At 35.4% G+C, this 24,747-nt stretch overlaps 1 protein-coding gene across 1 annotated transcript in view; it reads right to left on the bottom strand.

Moving 5' to 3' along the window:
• The window catches only part of EXOC2 (exocyst complex component 2), a 121,728-nt gene that overhangs the window by 74,984 nt on the left and 21,997 nt on the right, over positions 1-24,747 (bottom strand). Inside the window, exons 6-11 of the mRNA XM_009279235.2 lie at positions 24,647-24,738; positions 12,095-12,175; positions 8,062-8,207; positions 7,875-7,956; positions 7,269-7,371; positions 4,123-4,241 (exon numbers count right to left, since the gene is read on the bottom strand). Of these exons, the coding sequence (XP_009277510.1) occupies positions 4,123-4,241; positions 7,269-7,371; positions 7,875-7,956; positions 8,062-8,207; positions 12,095-12,175; positions 24,647-24,738 (623 nt within the window). The remainder of the gene's footprint in view (positions 1-4,122; positions 4,242-7,268; positions 7,372-7,874; positions 7,957-8,061; positions 8,208-12,094; positions 12,176-24,646; positions 24,739-24,747) is intronic.

The raw sequence follows: 24,747 nt of genomic DNA on the forward strand, positions 1-24,747 counted from the left end.
CAGTTTCTCATCATATGAACATCATCTGCCTCCATTTTTTTTACCTCACAAATGAGGAAGGTCTGCTATGGCTATGCAGAGCAAGAGATAGATAGGCTAAAGGCAACGATGGGTGAGTAACAACAGCCATATCTGAGCGTGTAATGAAACATTAATCTACATAATTCAAGACTAATCAGCAAAACAACAGGGTTGTTTAGACTGAGGAGAAACAGTACGTTAATAGTCCTCAGGGGAAATAGACTCCAAAATGCTGCTGTAAAGTACTTCATACACAGGACTTGAGAAAATTGCCCATCCCCATCCTACTTGTACCTGTTGAAATAATTGCAACCAATTAGCTAATGATCAGATTACCGCATCTTTTACAATTAATAATTATCTATTAACATCAATGGAAACATCCAATTGAATAATTTGCTTTTGGTAGTTGTCAGCCTTTAAGCCACACCACCAAGTTTTCTGACAAAGCTTAGCACAGCTTGATATACCTTTCAGTTTTTGGAAAGTTGGATTAACTGAAAACAGACAGTATTTGAAACACATAGGACTTCTGCTAATCCCTGAAACAAATTCCTGGAGAGAACTCGAAGACCATTACAGCCCTGTAAACTTGCCACAGTTTCTTCTTTCAGGCTGCATCAGAAATTGTACTATGCTATGATACTTTACAGTTCTAGGACATGCTTACAACTGCAGAGTATTTCTACAAAATGGAGTTAATCTCTAGTAATATCCAAGCACAGGGGCTTTTTTTTTTTTTAAAAACTTTTCATGTGATAGTACTACTGAGAGTGAAGGATTCACACTTAGATCAAAAATATATACTTAGATATAAAACCAAAATAAACATGTGTTTAAATACATCTCTAATACACAATTTTCTGACAGCACCTTCAACTACCTCAGCATGTATATTAGCTCACTCCATTCTTCAACTATGCTTAGGAGAGCCTTGAAAGCACAGTTATTAACAGGAGGGCAATCATCAGACAAAGATAAAGAACCTACAGAGGATGTAGAAAAGTAGATTTACCTCTTTGTCAGTATTGGGAATTTGTCCTGACTGCCATTACTAGTGGCCTGGATGAGATGATACATCACTAAATCTCTTAAAGAAGATAGGAGAAGATGCTATTTCTAGATAAGAAAATGAAATTATTTAAGTTGTAACGACTAAAGGGTCAACCTTCTAGTAGTATGGAGACAACTGGAATAATTTTGTCCCACAGAGTACACTGTTGGCTTGCTACATCAGTGACTGAATTTGGAGTAAGTTCTCCTTAGAATTCACTTAGGTTTGGTTTTTAGCTTGTTTAGCAAATAATTCCAATGTTAACTTTCCCTTCCTGAACACATCATGGCCAGCAAATAAATGCTTTGGGAATATTTACTGTCTGACAATCAGCTACAAAAGTCCTGTCCAGAATGTCTAACAGAGTTTTCAAAAAAAGACTTTTCCAGGTAAGAAAAGCAAAGGCTTTCGTCTAATTGCAAATCAATTTCAGGTAGTAAAATTCATGTGTAACAACTCAGGGCACAGCTCTGCTTTGAAAACTAATAAAATAGCAGCAAAATGCTTTGGCACAAACTCAGTTGAAAGTTGAAAAATTGTGCACAAATGCAAAAATAGATACAATCTACTCCTGAGGTTTAAGTTTACTATGCTGAAAAGTTTTGACTTAGGCAGGTTGAACCCACAGATTCACAGTCAGCAGAAGAACTAAGCTAAGAATAGCCAGAAATTGTTGGTATGTTCAAGGTGGAACTGTAATCGCTGTCTGCTTATTCCAGCGTATGCAATATGTTTCTAGCAGATGGTAGTCTTCAATGTCTATTATCCCTGTTGAAAAGGGAAACCTAGAAAAAGTTTTAATGGCCTTTTCATTTGAATATCAGCCTTATGACCCACCTCTTCCTCCAAATACTTGATATACAAAATGATCTTTCTTGGAAGCATGTTTTAAGTGGAGGACTTTAATGTTTGAAAATTTATTACTATTTTCTCTTAAAAATAGCCTGTGAATTTATGAGCATATAAACCACATTTCTAATTTGTTTAAGTTGATTAGATTCCTCAAAGTCTTGCATAACCAATTTGGTATCTATGAATAAAACCCCACACTTTTCCTGTTTGAAAAGCATACATCTATTAAAGCAGATTAAAACACATTCCATGTCTCTGATCACAATCAGCATTGTTCTACTTGGCAGTTAAAACCAATTCTTCTGAGTTTTCTTTTTTCCTTCTCCTGTCTGGTGTATGCCAAAATTAAAGATCTATGGAAAGGAAAAATCACATTTAGCAACCTTCCTTTGTCCTACTAGATACTAAGTGAGAAATTCCACCAACTCGGATCAATTCTTGAGTATTTTACAATCTGTACAAAAACTACATCAGTAAGGAACACATAAATGGCTGGAAGAAAACTTTTGAAATTTGATGAGCTCTTTAATAAAAGCGATAATATATTAGCATTTGTTTCATGCATGCACTAAATATTAACTATTCATACATGCATTTACTGGGCATTCAAGTTGTTTAAATTCCCTCTTCTGTGAGCCAAACAAAGCTGCTAACATAATAACCCCTTTGATATTAAGGCTGAGGTAAGCAGATTTGTTGCAAGAAAAACACCAAACAGGTTGAGATTTTCAAGACAAGCCTAGGAATTTAGACACATTTTCCATTCATTTACTGGAGCCTGCATATCAAAATTATATAGACTACTAAAACAAAAGTCTTGAGTACTTAGTATCTTCATGCCCCTATTTTTCTTGCGAAGAAGCTCAGAGACGGCTATGTAACATTTTGCAAGTGAGAGGAGAAAAAGAAAGCTTAGAATTGTTAACCATGGCCATTTTTACAAGTGAGTTTTGCTCCCGATAGCTGTATTTTGCGGGGGTGGTGGTGGTGTCTCAGGGTTTTGACGAGGAGGGAAGATGAGGAGGTTTTGGAATTGTTCTGAATTTTGACCAAGAGGCCAAGATACCAACCTGGTGTTCCAGCTGGTCCTACAGCACTTCACACCGTGCTGTGGAACAAAGATGGTCTGTACATGCTTTAAGCTAAACCTTACCGACATCATATGCGATGCACCCTGTGGACTCTATACCTGATGTCGTAACCTCTGCTAAAGACAGTTTAAGCCTCCTGCAGCAATTTTACAGCACACTTCTGCAGCAGCTCCAACTCAGTAAAATTTCTGTGGTTTCTCAGAATAGAACACCTTATTTGGTTTGGGATACACACAGACTAACACTAAACATGGGAGTTACCTATAAGCCAAGAGAGGCCAGATTCCAATATGCCTACTCATTTCAGAAATAGCAGCAAACTCTATAAGACTTCTTGAAAATCAAGGCGCTACTTGTAATTTTCTAATTTGAAAATCCAGTTTTCAGATTTTACTACTAGAAATGCCAGGCCAATAGCCTCCCACCTATTCCCTTTTGAAAACACACTAATGTGAGGCATCATGTTAACTGGTAGCTAAGTTGCAATACCTATACATTTCTTTGAGGAGCAACACTGACAAAGACAGAACACAACTAAGTATTCATACTGGTCTTAATATAACATTGTCTAAATATCCCATTTGTCCAACTCACAGGTCTGTGCCTGAACATGAATTTTGAAACTGCACATGAACAAAGAACAAAGGAACATCGTATTATCATTCACTGCATATCAAGAAATTACACGTTATTCCTCTATGCCCCAGTGCCCTGCATATCCATATACTAATGGCATATCTTGTGACAAAGAAATCTAACTGGCAGATTCAGACAACAATCCAAACTTGGTGTGACCTCAAAGAATTATTTCGAGAGGACAGTAAACTTCAGATAAATGATTGAAATGTAATGCTTTTCCCATGTAAAGAGCTGAAAAGTTTTAAGTTAAACAAAAAGAAAACTCCAACTGCTGTTTTGTTTTTATAATAGAATAAAGGAAAAAATACAAGTCAGTATTCAACTTTGTAAAAAGCTATCAAAATTGATGGGAACACCCCCCCCAATATCATTTGTACACTAAAACTTGTCAAATAAAAGGCAATGCCAAATTCCTAAATGTCAAATATATATGTATATACATATAAAACAAAAATATATCCTTGCCTTTTTGTTCTTTCACATAGCTCTCCTTACAGTTGTGCATGAGCTGCAGAATCCACTGATGTTGAGCACCAATGCACTGCCAAGCAGGGTCCCCAGGCGCATGAAGATCAGAAAGATATCTGTAAAACCCAGTCCAAAAATTACAGCTCTGACTTGACACACTGAAGGCCTCATTAAAACAGACCAAAGATGTACTAAGAAAATTTTTTTTTTTACATAATTTTAAAAATTCAAGAATAGTTGTTAAGATACACTTATACCCAATGCAAACACAAGCTTTGCATTCTTTCTTCCTTCCTCATTTAGTGAAGCAAAATGCCATCCAAAACCTTGTAAAAATAAACAAAACCATATATATTTAATATCAGATTAATATGTATTTTCAGTTGTGCCTCTAGTAAAGTACTTGGGAAACCAAGCTCTTTATCTGCCAAGGTTGCAGTTCAGTACTTCATGTTTCACTTGGAATCAGTGATGACATCTCAAGCACATAAAATATGGTATTTTTCTTCCCACTTTCTATGTCCTGATTGTATCATCATGTAACCTTAACAAGTAAGTACGGAAGGAATTAATTTTTGGCGGCTCATTAATTTTAGCACACGCATGCACAAACAAATGTAAACCAAGCTCCTGGTTTGTTTTTGTTTGGATTTTTTTGGAGGTTTTTTTGCATTAGGATGTGCACACACAGTCTGAAGAAAAAAAAAAAAAAGGCAGGGCGGAGAGATAATGAAAAGGATTGGGGCTTCTAATACTCAGAAGCAAAACACCCTCTGTCTTTAGGGAGAGAGGAGTATTAGAAGCCAGCTGTTGTGATTTTGAAGAGAACACAGAAGTAATATAGTCTAACGGATGGCATTCAAGACTATCTAACAACAGTACTTTCAAAAGAGTATTTTCAAAAAGCAGTCGCTGCTCTACTATTTAATGCGCTCCGTTACATTCTGCATTAATGAGACTCAGGACAGATTAAAACATTCAAGACACTCAAGGTGATATACACTGATTTATTATCTTAAGCAGTGCAGGGGATGTTTAACTCCTTCACAAAAGCTGTATTACTACAATAATACCTAAATGTTAATTAGGACTGTGTTGCAAAATTCTGTCTTCTCTGAGAACTGTCTGCAGTACTTGAACAAAAAATAAACTACCAAAGTAGGATTGGCTGGATGGATGAGAACATTATACAACCAACCATTTTGACAGGGTGACATTTATAAATTATGAGCTCAAGTCCTTCCTCAGTGTTAAGGGGGACGTAAGTCTTTGCTTAGACACAAAATAAAAAAAAATAGCACTGGTCTTGGAAAAAATACATCTACTTGGCTGTTAAGTGATATGGTAAACTGTTTCTGAACAGTATAAAATAATTATCAGTGTAAATACCATAATAAAATGAGAGCAAAATATGAATTGAAGCCTAATTATAAAGATAAACATTGAGTATCTGAGGGAGAAAACCACAGTATTTCAGGTCTCACTCAGCCTTAGACATTGGAGACATACAAAACAAACATATCAAGGAAGAAAAAAACCTCAAAAATAGCAGGTTTTATGCAAATAATTTTACAGTTAGGATTTTGTTAGTTTCCTCTTAGCTGAAGTGCTCTGAAGAAAGCTTTCTTCACACCTTGCCTCCGGAAAATTTACACTACTATAACCACATTAGCATATCTAGAGTAGTGAAACTAATTTAATCGCTTTGTATGCTGGGATTCTATTAATTCATTAGAACTAAATTATTCCACATTTGTCCACTCCCTGCTCTCCTTCATTATACTGTTCTATATGGGGAATACATTTAGTAGTTACATTAACACAGTCTGCTTTAATGTAGGCTAGGATATTTTTAAAGATTCAATGCTTCAAGGCAAGGGGTAGAGAAAAACTAAAAAACAAAACCAAACCAAACCCCCAAAAAACCAACAACCAAAACCAAACCCCCAGAATCAAACACACATAGAACTCTGATTCTTCCAAAGAATCCTTAGAAGAGGTCATAAGACTTGGCTTAGATAAAGAAGCTGTTCTTTAAGGTTTTCAAGACTGACATAGAAAGGAAACAGTAGTGCCTTCTTCAGAGACACAGAACGCTTAACTACTCACCTTAAAACGCAATTCCAATAAATATGCAATATTTATATAGCATCCAGAAGAATGAGAAGCACTCTACATAAATGTACACTGGTTATTGTCCTCATCCACTAACATAACGTAAAGGGACCTAAGATACCAATACCACACTTTGTCCTGTGCGACTGGGCCTGGTGAGCACACAAAACATTGAAGACCTCACGCAGGAATCAGAATTTTAAGAATGCTTCTCACACAGCGCATTTGGTCTACATCTTTTAAGATAACTGGAAAAAGCACTGAGAATGTCAAGCCATACTTGGAGCCCTAGTAACATCTAAAACTCAAAAGCTTTCTAATTAAAGCCATCAAATGTTCCAGAGCACTCTAAAGTTTGGCTCCGAGGACTGTAAAGCAGGTTAAGGTCTACCAGTAGAAGAAGGTCCAACCAGCTCATGTCAGTATGCCTACAACAGACTTCGACATCAGCTTTGTGAATGACAGAAAACCTAGGCATTTCTATGAAAACTGGGGAACTGGTTCATGTTCATGACATATAAAGGAACTACATTGTTTAGACTGAGTAATAAAAGAGCCAAAACCAAATTTAAATGACAGTCTGGATTAAAACCTCCCTATTATCTGACTTAGGATGATTCCATTTCAGTACCAAGTCAAGCTGAAGTGTAAGACAAGTTAATAAGGAATCTATTTTGAAATCTGCAACCTGTGAGTGATCATTTCAGACATAGCTTGCAATATGATGGTTTAGAGGAAGCAACAGAACCTAAACACGCCTTAAAGATTTTAAAAAATGAAATTCAATCCCAATTATCCTTCATTAAATTGTTCTCATTCAAGAACTGTTTTTCAATCATTCAATAAACAATCAAGTACCAATCCATTGCTGTTATTTATATAATCATAAAATATCAAAATACTCTACTTACAGCTTTAAAATTAGTATTTAAACCATAGGAAAAATAGTCACTACCCTATTTAGGAAACAGATTTAAATACACATGTAAACACCATATGTCTGATGAAGACACTAGTCAAATGATTACCTTATATAACGTTTCTGATCATGCAATGTTGACGGAGTTTCAAGCAGCTTATCCAGCAGAAGTTCTCTTAAAGCTTCAATTCTGGTTTCAACTTCAGCATAATCTAGGAGTAGGGAGAGGAAATAAATCCAATGTGTGCCTTCAGCAGTGGTATGAACTGAAAATTACGTTATTTTTCTAGGACATCAGAGACTTCTGGAGTTAATGTGGAAATCAATGTAACTCATTTTATAACAAGCCACATCTGAAAATTTTGTATATGACAGTTCTACAAAAACAGAAAATTGGACTTTGAAGTCTTTCCAACAATATGCCAGTGAGAGATACCCGAAGTCACATTTTAATTACTGTAATCTTTTTTTTATGTCCAGTAATACCAAGCCTTAATAAACAAATAAGATTGGCTGTGACTTCACGTACTGTAGTATATACCTCACTCAGAAAACTTGCCAGAAATATTGCTTAATTGGTTCCTATAAATCCATAATTTTTATGGACTAAAATCCATATAAAACCCACATAAAGCTCTTTAGACTACTATGTGCTTTTTGGCCTCTAAGTTTAAAAAAAAAAAAAAAGAAGCAAATAACAGAGCCCATATCTTACATTTTTTGAATACTTGAACCTCTGTCTTTCCAAAGAGTGACTTGGCTTTTTCGTAGTCATTAATAACCACATCATAATCGCCCTTAAAAAATACAAACACACACAAACAAAAACCAAACATTTATATTTGTCAAGAAAAAGGTGACAGACTAATTTCAGCAAATAGAAAATTTTAAAAGGATTATACCTTCTGGATATTTCTTTCAATATTCAAGGGGAGGTTGAAAAGAAATTTAAAACGCTGAAGAACATTAAGTGCGTTTCTTGTTGAATCAGCTTTGTCCTTGCGACCCAGCACTTCTTGGAATAATGTATCTGCTGTGTTACTGGCTCCTATTTTAAAAAGGATGTAGGAATAAGAAAAAGTAAAGTAATCAGTTCAAATGACATACAGATTTTCCTCATTTTAATGAGTCATGCAAGTTTTTTTTAGAGCAAATGAGTTATTATTGCTCAATTTTTGTACTTTTTTGTTAACTGTGTTAACATTTTACAGATGATGAAATGAACCACTTAGCATTTTAATATGTGGTAAGCCCTGTGCAATTAAAAACAATCACTCTTTCCTATTTCAAATGCTTAACTTTGCTGCAGATATTTTATAGTTTGCTTTGGCTCCAGATCTACATTTTACAACTAAATTATGCATCTCCAGGATACAGAAAAAATCATAGAAAGTTTTCTTTTTAGAAAAGTATAATTTCATTATGGTAATTAATGTCATAGCTTTAAGAGGTATCACTGGGTTTTGCAAACAATCTTTTTGTGTTTTCAAATTAAGTCTTAAAAATTATTAACAATATTTGATATTTGAGTCACTTAAAAGTACCAATGATTAAGTCAAAGACAATGGCATGACTGAAAAAAGTCTAACTAGTTGGTCACTGCAACAGAACGAATACAAATTGTCTTCACATTGCATTAAAAGTCTTACTGGCTTCATTGCATACAGGATCAAGCCTTGGTCAGCAATTTCATGCAATTAAGTTTCTATACTATCTGTGAATATTCTTCAATAAATACATTAAATATAGCCTTAAAACCTTTCCTATCCAGACTAAAAAGCATTCTATTTTGTAATAAGGATATTTTCCTAACACAGAATAACAGAATTTCATTTATAGTAGGGAAGATTTACATCGCATGCGAATATTTGCATTTTTCAACTCGTGACTTATTTTTAATTAACCAAAAAGAAAAGTGGAACTGTTTTAGCCTTTTTGATCGTTGCGTGTAGAAGTTTCTACATTATCTGGTCTAGTGACTATACTTTAAGCAAAGATGAAAAAAAATTACATCAGTCTCGCTGGGTGGCTTGCATGCCATTTTCTCTAGTCAACACTGTGGGTGGCCTGCTCATGTTAAAAGTAGTCTTTGTAAAATAATTGTTATATCTAAATAATGTTTAAACTTTGTTGAAATTTTGAAGCCTGGATGTAAAAAAAGTTTTGTCAGGATAGCTATTTCTACTGCATATTATTTAGCATAGAATACTTTAATCCATTAAGGAGAAATACACAATGAAAACAGCTAGCTGGACATTTAAATACAGACCACTGATAAAGTATGATTTTTCTCTTGAGGTTACAATAAATTCTTGTTTTGTAAATCCTTCTAGTAAGTAACATTTGTTTTGTTGGAATTCATATGTTTCTTGTCCATTCTTTTAACAGCCAAGAAGCAATGTACCATATCTGGGATTTAAAATTATATTCACAAAACATTCTTTTTAATACAATACAAATTAAAAACATTTTAATTTATTACAAATAAATTACAAAAGGTAATTGACAACTGCAGGAATAGCACAGTGATTTCCATGTTCAGTTTAAAACTACATGCCTTCATCTCTTTATGAATTAATTTGCTGTAGAAATCCCCAATTCAAGTAAATAATTTTACTTTTTTCTATGGTCACTTTTTCTGTTTTACATAGAAATTGAAATATATCAAATTACTAATTAGTGTCTTAATGAAATTCAATACTTCATGCAAAACAGGTCTCTTTTTAGACTTACAAAAAAGACTGTAAAATGTCTTCCCTCCTCACCCCTCCAAATCCTTTCTACATTAACAGTCTTTATCTCTTGATTACCGATGAATAATCTAAACCTAAATAATAAAGTCCACGGATAAAGATTCAGGTCCTATATTGACTAACTGTGTTTTCAAAATAGATGATTCATCTACTGTGTGCAAATTTTTTACTTCAAAATAAAGCTCTAGTTATCCAACAGCTGTCTTTCATAGAGCCGGACAAAAACACCACCTAATGAAATTTGATTGACCTCCGCTAAGATACAATTCTTCGTGAAATTCATTATAGCACACCATATATTTTTATAAATATGTATTCAATAGCTTGTTTAGCAATTAAATTTAGCAAAAACTCCAAACATTTATAATTCCACCTATAACACCAGATTGTGCTTCTACTATCCCATGCCATTTCAATCCAATAATTTGGCACACTCTTAACATACATTCAGATGCTGCAGAAAACACCTTTATTCTTAGGAGTTTGTAATCAAGCTCACAACACCAATTGTCTCTCAAAATATGCACCTACAATCCATAAAATGTAAAATTCGACTAAAGATTTGAAGTCATTTTTGAAAGCAGGCCCTGTTACTCATGGATTATGGAAGCTTTTCAATGGTCAGACAAGAAACAAAGCTTTGATCCTAAACTACTTTGCATAATATTATTTACTCTTTTAAAATCCTTGTATTCCTACTCCCCTGCCTCCCACCCATCATGACTTGCAAAGCATCGGGAGGAAAAGCAGCCAATTCTTTTCACAGCAGAGCCAAACTTAATACCACTCTGAAGTGCCTGGCACAAGTTCCTCTACAGATCCAGCTTGAAAAAGACAGTCTGCATTATCTGCATACAGATTTCAGCCACCATTTATCAAATGAGACAGAAATTATATATTATAGGTCGATTTGTCTCATATTAGTGCGTGTAGGAAAATGTCACAGGCCGAAATTTTTACTTTTTTATTTAAAATCTGTCACACAATTTTGTCAAAAGGAAAGTGTTCTCCAAGGAATCTGTGCTTGGTGCATGACATGGCATAAATACAGAGCATGGAGGATTGCACCGGCAAATTTCAGCAAACGCTTTTTTCTCCTACCCTATATGTAACAAATATTCTGCACACATAGACACACATTATAGTCTTTATATAGTGTGTCTGAGGTTTTTTGTGGGCTTTTTTGGTTGGGGTTTTTTTGGTGATTTTTGTTTTGGGGGTTTTTTTTGCATTCCAGGCAACAAGATGGGGAAATAACAATGTTCAAACTACACCTTTATTGTGAGCATTAACGAATCTCTACTGAAAGGAGCTAGAGCTGTTCACAAAACCCCCTGCTTTCTTTGTGCTCCCCACACACACACACATACAGTCACTGCTTTCTTCATACAAGAGAAGAAAAACAGTGAACTTCCATGTCACTTTCTTGATTTCATAAAACACACTCCGACTTTCTAACACTGAGTCAGCTATCTGCATGTCATTCCTGCTTATTGATACAGCACTAAGGGAAACATCCCTTCCTCTGCGAAAAAAATCACAATGAAACAAAGTAAAATTATCTTGGCAGAAGTCCCAGAATTAAAAAAGTAACTTTTTTGATCTGATGAAACACATACCAAACTGCAGTAAATTCAAGCCATCTCTCAATGCAACCCTACAGCTAATACAGAGAAACACAAAGTACTGACAGCTTTTCAAAGTTTCTAAAAAGAATGCTAATTCCAAGTAGTCTAAATGGCAGCACATTAAGTGAAAAAGATTCTGTTAATAGACCTTGTTATTACAAACAGTTTGTATTTGGTTTTTTCCTCTTTTGTGCAAAATTCTTACAATCTTATTTAGCTTTGTTCATCCTTCTACAGTTCTATCCATAGAGCTCCTGTTTTCTTTGTACACTTAAAATTGAGATGCCACCAGAATTCATTTAAAGTGCTTTAGAACTCCTTTATCTTGACATTTATTCTCTTTGTTATCACAAACACCACTGAAAGTCATGGCAAAAGCTGCCACTTATTTCAAAAGGTGTACTATCACACCCTTAAAATCACTACCATCAAACAGGAAAAGGCAAGAGAGACTCTCCTGTTTTCTACTTTCTACCATATTCCTAGCAATATATTAAAGGTTGTTAGAAAGTCCAAAGTCCATAAATAGTTGCTGCTGGAAGGACAAAACTTACTGTTCAGTACATTCTCCAGTTTTTGCGTCATGGATCCTTCTACTTTTTCCGTTCCATCCGCTTCCAGTTTTTGATGGATTGCTGGAATAAAGTGTCTAGTTAAAATGCAGAACATTTTAATAGGTGGGAATACATCACATCAAAGTGACCACTTTTAATTTTAATAGTACATCACATCAAAGTGACACTTTTAAACATTTTTAAAATTTAAAATAAAGTGTTATTTCTCTTGTTAGACATAAAAAATACAAACATGCTTCATGGCAGCAGAGTCTAGTGGAAGACAGGGCTTCGAGCCAGACACTGCAGAATTTTAACCATTACTTTAACAAAGACTTCCTGTATCTTCTTGAACAAGACACTAATGCTCAAGGAAAAAAAATAATGTGGAGAGAATAATCCCAATTAGCTATCTTGTAGCACAAGTGTCAATTCAATTTAGTATTTTGAAAAGTAAGTATCATTTAAGCACAAAATACTTTTGCTTTGTAAGGCAAAGTTTTTACACTGATCTCACCAAAAAGGAATTACCAATAATTAAAGGCCAGAGAGTCATGGGGAATTTGGATGACCCCAAAATCAAGTGCTAAACACTCCCCCACCAGTTGTTTTCATCTATAAAAATGCACTCTCAAAACACACAATTTAAGAGTAACTTGTAGCAACACACTGCATTAACCATTACACAGAAGCATTGTGATGCTTTTGCTCAAAACAACATGAAAATGGAGGGAAGTTTGCTTTTTTTTTTTTAAGATGCTATTTTTCTTCCTGTCCTAAAATGCCAAAAGCCCCAATTCTTGTTTCCACATGGTATTACTAATGGATGTGGAAATGTGTAGTATCAGCATTAATTTGTTGTTTTATTATAATTTCTTTTTCACAAAGGGAGAGATTTACCAGCATAGCCTGACTACACTATACCACTCTGGAAATATGAACAGTGAATGGAGTGTAGATAGGCCTTTCTTCTACTTCCCCTCTCTCAAACAGCCTTCCTTCCCTCTTCTTCTGTGTTCAGTACAACCGGCACAGACCAGTGTTTCTTTTTCCTTTTCTTTTTTTTTTTTTTTTTTAAGGTAGTATTCCTGTATATATGCATACAGCATATATAAAACAATTATTTAAAAATACTATTTTCCTTTCAAATTTTTAATCTGTTAACATATGTAAAATCCACTCTATCAAATAGCCATCAGTTCCTGTTGCTTTAGATAAAATTAAGGCTTCTAAAAAACCTCCTACTGCTTCCTGCTGATTCTCAGTAGAATGAAGTGAAGCTAAGCTACCCTTGAAAACAGTGATGCTCAGTGCTTTGAAAAAAGCGAGTAACAATACGTTTTAGTTCAAAACACAAATACAGTTTTGAAACCAGTCTCCCAATTGTCCCAGCTTATCTTGCTTTGGTTTGCGTGGCAGAGCAACCCGAGTCCATCAGCTGGATTCTTTTAAGATGAAACAAAACTAAAAGATGCACTCCATGAGTATACCTAATGTGCTCCAGGAGGTACCTGGAATTCAATCCACAGGGTGATACTCGAGTTAGTCTAAAATACCACCCTAAACTCCATATATTGTGCACATAGAGATTGCATCGCCAACAGGTTTCCGCTATAATGCTCCCCCTACTTGCCCATGCTACATAGATGCAAATTAAGAACAAGCAAACACGGACAGAAACTGCCTTTAGTACGGCAGCCTTGTGGCCTCAGTCCTACTGTAAGCAGAGAGAGAGGGCGGCTATTCTGAAAGGATGGCCCTTGATAGTCTCCAGCCTCCTTTCAAAGGAGGAATTTTCATTTGGGGCAGGGGCAAGGGCAAGGAGGGTGTGTGTGTGATTAATGGAATTTTCTCTCTCTCTTTTTTTTTTTTTTTTAAATTGTCAAACATCTAAATTTGACCCTTCAATCCCTTGATCCTACACAAAGAATTTCCGGAAGCTTTGCTTTCTTGAAAATGCAAGAGCACCTCTTTATTTTTGTTATTAAAGTCACTAGAGGGGAAAAAAAATAAACCTCATTTAGGACACCATATTTCTTAAGACAATCAACACTTAAATGAAATGAACTAACAGATTCTTGCATATTTTAAGGAACAGAGGTCTATCTTAAAAGATGGTGTATTGTTAACTGTAGCACATATTTTATATATGTTATGGACACCACTTACCTACAAGAATACCTCTGCAATTTTATAACAAAAACATTAAAGGTTCTAATGATATTATTCCATTTATATACATCAGTTCCGGTCATGGGCAGCCAGTTACTGTACTGCAATTAATGTTACATACTGAAAGGCAAGTTCATCAGAACAGCAACCACAACATAAGCAGATATTTTAAGACCAAATGTTGCAAGTACTATTGGAACCGCATCAAAGTGTAATGATTTGAATTTAAATATTTCGAAATCATTCTAGGAAGCATATTTTTGAAAGATACTTTCTAAATGGATGTGGATAAAAAACTAAGTTATATATTGCCTCAAAGATTTTTAAAATTTAGTATTTTGGAACCATTAATTACATAGCATTAATTGCTGACCAATTAACTATAATGTTACTCCTGAAGGGGACACACCTAAGAATTTCCAAAACTGAACTGTAACATCTAAACCTCTATCAAAGCACCTTTTGTTGCCAATACATGTAAAACATGATGAAGACTTCCTTTAATGTACAGTACAAGAAGTTTTGAAAGACCATGATTTACCATGTTAGCATTTTCAAAAATGTCAAGTCATGAACTGTAGTTTTTTTATTTTGAAGGCAGCTTATTTAGAAGTTGTATCATGATCATTAACCAGTTTCTGAAAGTTTTAAAACACATCTTCTCCAAAGCAGTTCTCTTTCTCATCTCCTTTAGATAAGGATACAATAGCAATACTATTCCCTCCTCTTCCATTTAGAAGATGGAAGATAACATTTTTCACACTGGTAGCATTTAAAGTCAGCATCTTAGCATAAAGTATTTGAGATTCTTAGTTTGAAAATAGTAGTGTTGTAAACTCAGGAAGAATGATACCATTAAGCCAATTCACAGGCATGTTCAGACAGCAAAAAAGATGCCAATGGGGAAAAAATAAAAATAAAATGAGGTATTAAGTTCTAGAAAGGTGGAAAGCACTGTGGAGTACAGATAAAGGCATATGAAACATATGTAACAGGTAGGGTAAAACAGGAGGGATTTTTGGACCACTGTCTGAAATAAGGTATTTTAGGACATACTAAAAAAAAGTATAGACCTACCTAAGTTACTCTGTATACGCACAAGAGGATTTTCTGTATTTCCTTCTACATATTTAACATGCTACTTTGTGTACTGAAGCTATTTTTATACATTATATTCAGATTTAGCAGTAAGTGCATTCATATGTATACCAAAGCTGGGTTACAAAAAAAAAGTTTTAAGTTTTCATAGTGAGAAATGTTATGAAAAATGCTTTATCAGAAAGTCTAAGCTTACTTTGTTTGCATCAACTGATTTTTAAAAAGCTAAGTACATGTTCCTTCCATGGGGACCAGACAAAAAGTCTCGAAGTTAGAAGTTCAGACAAGCAAAACTATATGCAGTCAAGAAAAATATCTGTAGACCTAATCTGATTGGAAGGAATCTAGAGATACTCAAGTTATTCTTTTATCTTAGCGTATTAAATGCATATAATGGTGGGATGGTGCTGTTTGGGACAATCCCCGTTCTCTTGCACCCACATGCTTCCTTTTGCTGGATCTAGCAATCACACAGCTGCAGGGCAGCCATAGTGAGATGATTTGGTGGAAAACTAACTCAGTAAGTACAAAACTTCTTTATTGATCAGTGAGCTTGTCTAAACCTTGCCTTAGCTGCATCACTGCAATACAAGGGAAGAGGAAGGAGCACACGGCCAAAGGCAGGTGGAAAGCCAGCCTCCACCTCTCACAGTAACCAGCAGTTAAGACTAACTTCAAATGCAACTTCATACCCTCAACTCATCACTGGCTGCAGTAAGAAGAGCAAGGAGAAAATCTTAGGTCTTTGAAGGCCTGAAGTAAAGGATTGACAAGATTTTTTCTTGACTTGTCAGTCACCCTGGACTTACCTGATACAAACTGTACAAGCTGGAACAGCAGTTGGAAACCTAGCAGAGCCTGTTTACCATTATTGAGGAGCTTGACTGTAAGGAGCATACAATAAATAAAGATGAGGAGAAGCTAGGTCTAGACGCTTCAACTAAGGCCAGAAAATTAACTGTATTTTGTATCATCTTTGCCAATAAGTGTTTAAGTTTCCCAGCTAAGTAGAATATTTAAAGGCTTGCAAACTTCAGAGCTGCAGTGAGACACTAACTAATCATAGTGAAGAGACCCAGTTTAAAGCTCACAATCTCTAAACCGTGACTAAATACTTCAGAATTGGTTATTTTAGGTCAAAACAGATGCAAAAAGTTCAATCTGGCAAATAAGCCATAGTACAGGCCTTGTAGTAAAATAAACTGCAATTAATTCATTGCTGCTTGTGTTGAAAACAATTTTATTTAATCTAAGGAAGGATATTGTTTTCTACTTGGCAACCGTAAATCTAACAAATTAAACCACACTTGCCAAGATCATGCAGTTTTTGACTTGCAAATTTCATTCTTGATTTACTCATTAGTTATTTTAAAAACATATTTTGAGACAGGCACCAAGAGTGGTATTCTCAAAACTTCCTCAGCCTAACTCAGCTCCAAGCAACATAGATGCAAGTTTTCTACCATCTTCTGATTGAAAGATAGCTAGAACTGCACTTGGTATATCTGAAAATCTTACTTATTTCCACAGAAATATGGTTAAAGGTGGGGGGTGGTGGTGGTGGGGAAGTACCTGAAATGAATCAAACCCTTTTAGTCAGATGCAGAAAATAAGAGGGGGGAAAAAAAATACCAAAAAGGAAAGACTGACTCAGCAAAGTATTTCTGAAGATCTAATGTGGTAACTATAAAGAACTTGGCACAAAAGCACAGTAATGGAGGGATGAGAACACATGTGAACATGCTGCCAGGATTCACACCAATGCATGAATAAAAATGCCTTTGGTTCCCTTTATTGAAAAGATTAACGATTTTCTGTAATTTGAACGAAACATAAGAAGGTTATTGATGAGGACAGTGCTCCTATGTAGGGTAAAAACTCTTCTGAATGGATTCAACAGCAGTACATAGCTGTATATAATGAGCAAAGCCATACATAAAAACAGCATGTCATGAACACAGCTGGTAATACATTACACTATGAAAACCTAAAAAACCCTGAAGTTTGTTACTATGGCCAATAATCAATACTGCGAAGTTTTTTTTTGTTTTGGTTTGGGTTTTTTCCCTGAGATTTCTAGGTATTTTTGGAAATCGCATGGCAAACTTGGCTTTATTTTGGTAAACATTGCTAATCCAAGCAAAAATTACAGAATATTGAAGTAAATATAGTATTGTCTTTAATTGCCTTTTTGTGTTTTGTTTCTCTAGCACTTACTTTTTCAAGCTTGTTTACCCAACACTGGCAAAAATCAAAGAAAATGGACAGACTTAAAACAATACAAAAAAATTTAAAGCACAGTGCTAGGAAGGGAAGTTATATGGAAATAAGAGACCAAAAATTGTAGTCTAACAACATCGTGAGGCCTGGTAACTTTGTTCTCACACAGGTTTATATTTAAGCAAGTGTGACATTTCTAGGCAAATATCTCAGAAATAGACAGGAAAACAGAGTTTATTATTTTGCTTATGGATCCACTAAAAATTCTGGGACTGGACCCAGGCCTTTGCCAGGATACTTCAGAATTTTAGAGTATGGGAAACGCCATTCTCTTTTTACCAACACAGTGCTAACCTACTGGATCTATGAAAGCTAATGGCAGAAATAAAAGCAGCTTTTAAATATTGCATGTATTTTAAAAGTGGTATGGAAATCAAAATGGAATGATGTAACATGAAATTATGCTGGTTTTATGGCTTCTAGGTCAAGTCTGGCTCAAATTTAATCGTAGGTAATTTTTTGTACACTTCCAATCAACTGCAGTATTTGCTATTTGAAAACTGCAATTGCAAAACTAACCTTCTTTCTTTTTGACGCTTTACTATTTTTCAAATGCAAACAAAAAAAATTAACTTACCTGAAAAAAACACCTCATAAAACATGACAGCCACACAGTAGCTAAAAGCCCCCATGACTGCATCCATTTGGAGAAATTCTGCTAGTAATTAGCTTACATCTCAAACGATTACTGATTTAAAAGAAGCTATATGAGCAGTCAGCATAAAACCAGGTACAGCCTTGGGCACAGGAATTTCACTATGGACTGAGACAACTCCTGCTGTTTCACACGTTTTCAAATCAGATAATCTCTTGCTTGAGACACTGAAAAAACCACCCCCTAGACAATGCTATGCTAGAACATGCATGAAAGGAAGGTTTGAGCCTTTTAACAATCATGATCACATAACTTTCTTTTTTAGAGTTGCATTAAGATAATTGGTCTGCTACAGAAATTGTTCATAGACATTGCATGAAGAGGAAGCATCCACCTGAGACTAAACTACCTACCGCCACTTACATACTTTACTGGCATTCCTCTGTCAGGTCATCTCTCTCTCAGCATACATTGCTCACTGCAATGTCCCCCTTGTTATCTAGTGCTGCAAGATCAGAACACAAGTTTTCAACAATCAAACTTAAATCAGCATGCCTATTTTTTCATTGTGCATACATGAGAAGGCCCATAAACATAAGGACAAAATACGTAGCAATGATAGTGCAATTGCTTCTTATTCAGCTTTTGTGTACAAGTGTAGCACAAGGATACCTCAAGCCTTCAGACATGAGCATCCACTTGGAAAGCTAAGCTGAGCTTAGAGCACATCAGCTATTGTTTCATGACTACTTGATCTTATTTCTTAAACTGAAATAATCTAACTTGCATCTACTGTGGGGCACAAACGTGCATGTAAGCTGTTACTCTGAAGTGACTGATACGCTGTTAGATACATGCATCTTAGTTTATCCTTGCCAGCTTGTTGCCACGGCCCTGTTCTTTCTTAACCTCTATGAATTACCATACTGAAACTTACTAGCTGTAATAGCAAGCTGTTCTTAACCTGCAAAGACTATATTCTATCACTTGAAGCGGGATGAGGAAGATAACATTAACAGACACGTACCACGCAGAGCACTCAACACAGAGCTAGTCTAACCATTTCAAGTCAGCTGCATAACATTTAGGTAGTAATCATATGTTTGAATTTGATTTACTCAAATACATATGTTTAATAAAAGTTCACACTATTTGGGAAAATGTATATGAGACCGAAGTAAAGCAAAACTGTGAATTAGATATGTTACAAAACAGGAATGTGACAACAGCAAAACCTGGTATAATAGTCTGATGCCATACTACCTAGCAAAAACAGTCATGGACTAGCATTTCATTGGACAAATAGACAAAAAGACAAAAGAGAGTGAACTGAGATAAGAGCTATCAATGTAAAACCACTTCAAAGTTAGTCAGTCATCAGTTTAGTTTGCAAACAGAATCACTAATGAAAAAGTAGCTGTATGTACTGTCTTTAAATTCAAACATGACATAACTCCTCAAAGGCCAGAAGCAAAGGGACACGTATATGACAGACAAGCATCAGTTTTTAGTTTCTCAAATTCCCAGTCTGACTCAGAATTGAATATAGATCCAGTGGTTTCTTTTGTTTTAGTTCCAGAGAAAATTAATTTAACAGACTTAATGGCAACAGAATTTGCTTATTCATACTGAATCAGATCCTGGGTCACTGACGTGCTCATCCTAGAATGGGTCTTAGGGGGTGAAGTGTAAAAATATTCTATAGGAAGGAAAAAAAACCTCCAAACCCAAAACCAAAAAAGAGGCATTGACCAGATATAGGACCATTTCAGCTAAGTAAACATTATCCTAGCGTATGTATTAAGTAAGGTATTAGACAAAAGGCCAACTACAGTCTAAGTTCCCCATCATATTGGCATTCCCATAGGCCACATATCTGAACAGGAGTGGAAAGGGAAAAAAGGAATAGTGCTGTAATAGCCAGCAGTGCTTGCTTTGTAGAGATTTTTTTCTGAAAATAATGTAAAATGTGTTTGTAGTTGTAACTGCACAAGAACTGTTGCCTTGACAAACTAGAGAATCAGATCTAAATCTCAAATTTGTTCAACATATCAGTGTTTCAAAGACAACACAGCATCTTCTTTACTTGCCAATATGGATGTCATACTTGCATGGTTTTGCATAACTGAGCAACTGAAGTGGTCATTTCCCTATTTTTTTTCCTTTCACTTAAATAAAAAGAAACTGCAGCCTAAGGCTCTTTGTAAAGAGCACTTCTGAAAAAGTATATTCAAAGTAAATTAATTTTCTAGCTTTCCAAAGACTTCTGTGCGGGACATGACTTGCTCATGAGAATAAAACATGACTTGTCTACAAGCATATAAACAGCAGCCCTTTCAGGAATGCTACTTTCTAGGTTGCAATTAGAATTATGGGAAATAAATCAGCTGAACTCCCCATCGTTGACAAGTGGGTCAAGTTGAGGTGAGCCCAGTTCCCCTCAGCTCCGTTTACAGCACCCTTCAGCTGACGAAACAAACTTCCTGTTGAACATCTCCTTTGCAGCAAAGTCACTGTCAAACTGTCAGCCAAGCTAATGGGCAGAGAGACATGAGGATCTGATAAGGCAATTCTGTTTTCCAAGAAATTAAACCAAGCAAGCAAGGGTTCTGGCCTATTTGACCTCTTATTTTCTTAGTAAATAGTTTCTAAATCACAAAATACAATAAACATCTCGGGATAGCTTTTTTATGGTTTTCGTTGCTTACTTGTGAAAACATTAATACTCATTTAAGTGTGTAATACAGTCTGATAGCACACTTAAGATCAGACTGATCTTACTGATCCCAGCTAATGAAAAAAGCTGCACCATAATCAGTAATTCAGGGTTTCCCAGATCAAGTTCATGTATTTGAAACAAACATTGTTAAAAGCATATGAGTTAAAAAAAGCAGGTATAAACAGATATGCAAATAGATGAACGTGAAATACCTGGTAAAGCAAGTGTTATACCTCTTAAAGTGAGCCTTCAACAAAAAGTAGCATCCTGTACCAATTTAGGGAGACCTAGGAGAAATAACTGTACACAGATAGCTCTGCTCTACAACAACAACAGAATGGACCTACAGTTTATAAAACACAAGGTTTGGAAGTTGTGTTCTAGGATATCTGGAGGGGGAAATTGAGAGCCTATTTTTGCCCATCAACAAAAATTATCTTCAGAAACTGCATTAAGTTTTAGAAATCTTCCCAGAGGAAGTGAATTAAAGAAAACCCAAACCAAAACGAAGCAGCTCAGGAAATTTAAATCATATTGGAAGACAGTATTCAATAATAATTTTCCCTTGAGTCACTTTTCATCTGTGACAGTTGTATGCTCAGCATCAAATAATGAAAGTTTGCAGAACCAAGACTACGACCTTAAGAGTTTGTGCCGAATCTTTCAGCTTTCAAATATAAACTATTCTTCATGTAGCTTTGTTTAAATGCATACAAATTTTAGTTGTACCTTTTTAAAGGAGAAGATAAGACACACAAATTCACCCTTACATGTGTAAGGACAGAAAAGTCCCATTATATCACATTGTACAAACACTATGTAGCCAGAGTATAATGAGATTTTTAATTTAATGTTCTGTTGTTAAAGAGCTTGAATTTCATAATTCCATGCCTAAGAATTAATGGGAGTTCTGTTTGTTTGGGGGGTTTTGTTTGGTTTGGTTTTGTTGTTTGGTGGTTTTGGTTTTGTTTGTTTGCTTTTTTAATCTTGCATCTGAGCTGTTTCTCTAGAACAATGCTAATGATGCTTACACTTAATTCTTGTCATCTTTCTTTTGAGAAGACTGTAGTGATCAAATGTTCTAGAGAAAAGCTTTGACATCTGGCAGGAGTGCTGGATGATGGCATCAAAGATACCCTTTTTTCTTGCTGCTACTGGAAGCCTCTCCACATCCAACTTAGCTGTTGATTGTACCTATCACAGGTTCAAGTCTTTCAGAAGTTATGCAATTTTTCCAGCTACGCTCCCTCAAAAATACTCTGCATAAGGGAGAAGAAAGGGCAAATGAGCAGTTCTGCATGACAAAGCTGAAATACATATTCAATAAGGGGTTTTTTTTGACTGAAAAGAAACAAAAACACTTCTGCACGTGCATTTAACAGAGAAAAGGATATTAAAATGCTACAGAAGGCAACTGTGACCTGCACTGCATCCTCGTTAAGAATTTGCTTTCAGAATTTAAAAACTAAATATTGTATTGGTAAGTCCCTTGAACTCCAGTGTTATAGCTTCAAATTTATGAGAGATTAAGACTTCAAGTCTCTAATTTTCTTCTACAACAGCATCAAGGCCATTCTTTCTTCGTACTATTTTAATTCACTGTTTATAACAACACAAGATACAAGTCTGCTTCCTTTTGAGCACTTAAGGGGGATCACTGGAAGGAAGACAAAAACAAGCCATTTTGGTTACAGACGAGAAGTGGCACCAAGAACCACATGAGTCATCCCAAGTTTTGAGTTCATAATTTATCTAAAAGACTGCACTGGTAAACTCTAATTTTAGGTAAAAATAACACTCTGATACAGATAAGAGATGCAAAACAATATTACAGCTATTACATCTTTTTTAAATTGAGAACATAGTATTTAGTGAAATAAATGAGTTTGCTTTCCCTATCATTATTTTATTACTATTTTTTACATTCCTACTAGCTCTCTCACCTCTTCATTTATCCAGAAATCAGTCTTCAAAGACAAGAAGCCTACACTTTAATAGATGGGACAAGAGAAAATCACTCAGTTGTGTTCAGTCTTTCTAAAACCTCACAACATTTATGGTTTGTGTTAGCTTTCTGTAAATCCTACTAAGTCTTTGCTGGTCCAAAAAATAATCTTACAAGATAACACATACTTTTTATCCATAGCAGTAACCGTTTGGAAACAGAACTCTGAATCTTTTAGAGTATTTGATAGTCTATATGCAAAGCAGATTTGGTTGTGAAAAACAAGTCACATTTCAAAATTTGTTCAGGATTATTTAGGATTTTGAACTATTTAAAGAAAAATTACGATTTCAACATTTTCAAGATATTTAAGACTTACAAAGACATAGCCTATTATCATTTTTCCTAACATTTAGGAAATGTTAGGAAAATGTCAGCTTAAAAAAAAGTCAAAGAATGCCAAATACTGATTCTTCTTAGTGTCTTTTCCTACGACTACCACTCTGTAGTATTTCCACTAAATCCTTTAATACTTCTCTTCTGTTATTGAACCTATCTAGGTTTAGGCCAAGGTCTTCCAAAACTGATCAGTAATAGGTCAGTTCTGGGGGGGTAATAAAGATGTTTAGGAGTTAAGATTCTTCACAGGAAGAATCTTCAGATGTCTCTAGAAGAGGTCTTCCCTACCAAAGCACGTGTGTTCGCACTTGTGGAAAATGTTCTCTTAAAAATTACCAAATTAGGCAGGTAGCCAAAGGCTATCAACCACTTTTGAAAATACTGTCATCTGAAGGGCAGGTCACTGGTTAATCTGCCCGGGGCAGGAATACAGGTGGACCACCAGGTGAGACAACACTACCTTCCCTTTTCCCTGACACGTGGAAGTGGCTATCAGTTAGTTAGTAAGTGGCCTGCAAGCGGGTCAAGAGAAAATTGGTAGTTCTCCAAAGCAGTGTTCCTAAACCCAACAGAAACGCTAGCTTGGCTGAGGCTATAAGTAGATATAAGTTTTCTTACTCCATGGTACCCATAACACAGGATCAATGATCAGGAGCGATAATCCTGCAATATATAGTAGCTATGGCAACAGCATAGTAGTAAATGTCAAACCTATTGGGGATGGCCCAGCACTGTCACCTTCTTATCCAACACAGTCCCTAACTAGACAGGACTATGGTAGCCCACAATGAGCTTTTACCTGAGGGACATTTTATGCTTTAAGAGTGTATATATATAAAATAATAAATAAAGATATATATAAAAATGGCACAGACAACTAAGCTAATCTCACGAGTGTGTTGCATTTTCCCTATGGCAAGCAGAATATAAAGGCCGCCTGATTTCCCAAGTCAGAGTGTACTGAATATTCATATAAATATTACAGTCTGACTATGTGATAAGGCATCATAAAATCAAGTTTTTATGTTGCTACAGTTTGTAAGTCATCTTGATATTATCTCCAGTTTAACATTTCCTCTCTTTTCTGGATTTGTGGTCTAAGCAGTTTCATCAAATGCCTCCAATTCCTGTAAGATACATTTGGTGCCACCTTTTGCAAATATGCCACAACAATCAGCTAGCCAGTCCCAGCTTGTGACCAACAGAATACAGATTTTGGGCTCATTATACATTTTTAGAAGAGACTGCGAAGAAGAACAATATTTTTTAATATTAAATTCAACCTTATATGCAAATATTGTCTTTTCTTTTATACTGTATTTAGTAAGTGCAAAGCATCTTTACCTGACAGAGCATCTTGTGCTTCAAAAAATGTGCTGAGACCTCCTTTCACATAAGCTAGACTCCCCTCATTTTTCTTATTGGCTTGTTTGTTCTAATTTGCA

The sequence above is a fragment of the Aptenodytes forsteri genome, unplaced genomic scaffold (assembly GCF_000699145.1).
Source record: "Aptenodytes forsteri isolate BGI_AS27 unplaced genomic scaffold, ASM69914v1 Scaffold81, whole genome shotgun sequence".
Taxonomy (NCBI): Eukaryota; Metazoa; Chordata; class Aves; order Sphenisciformes; family Spheniscidae; genus Aptenodytes; species Aptenodytes forsteri.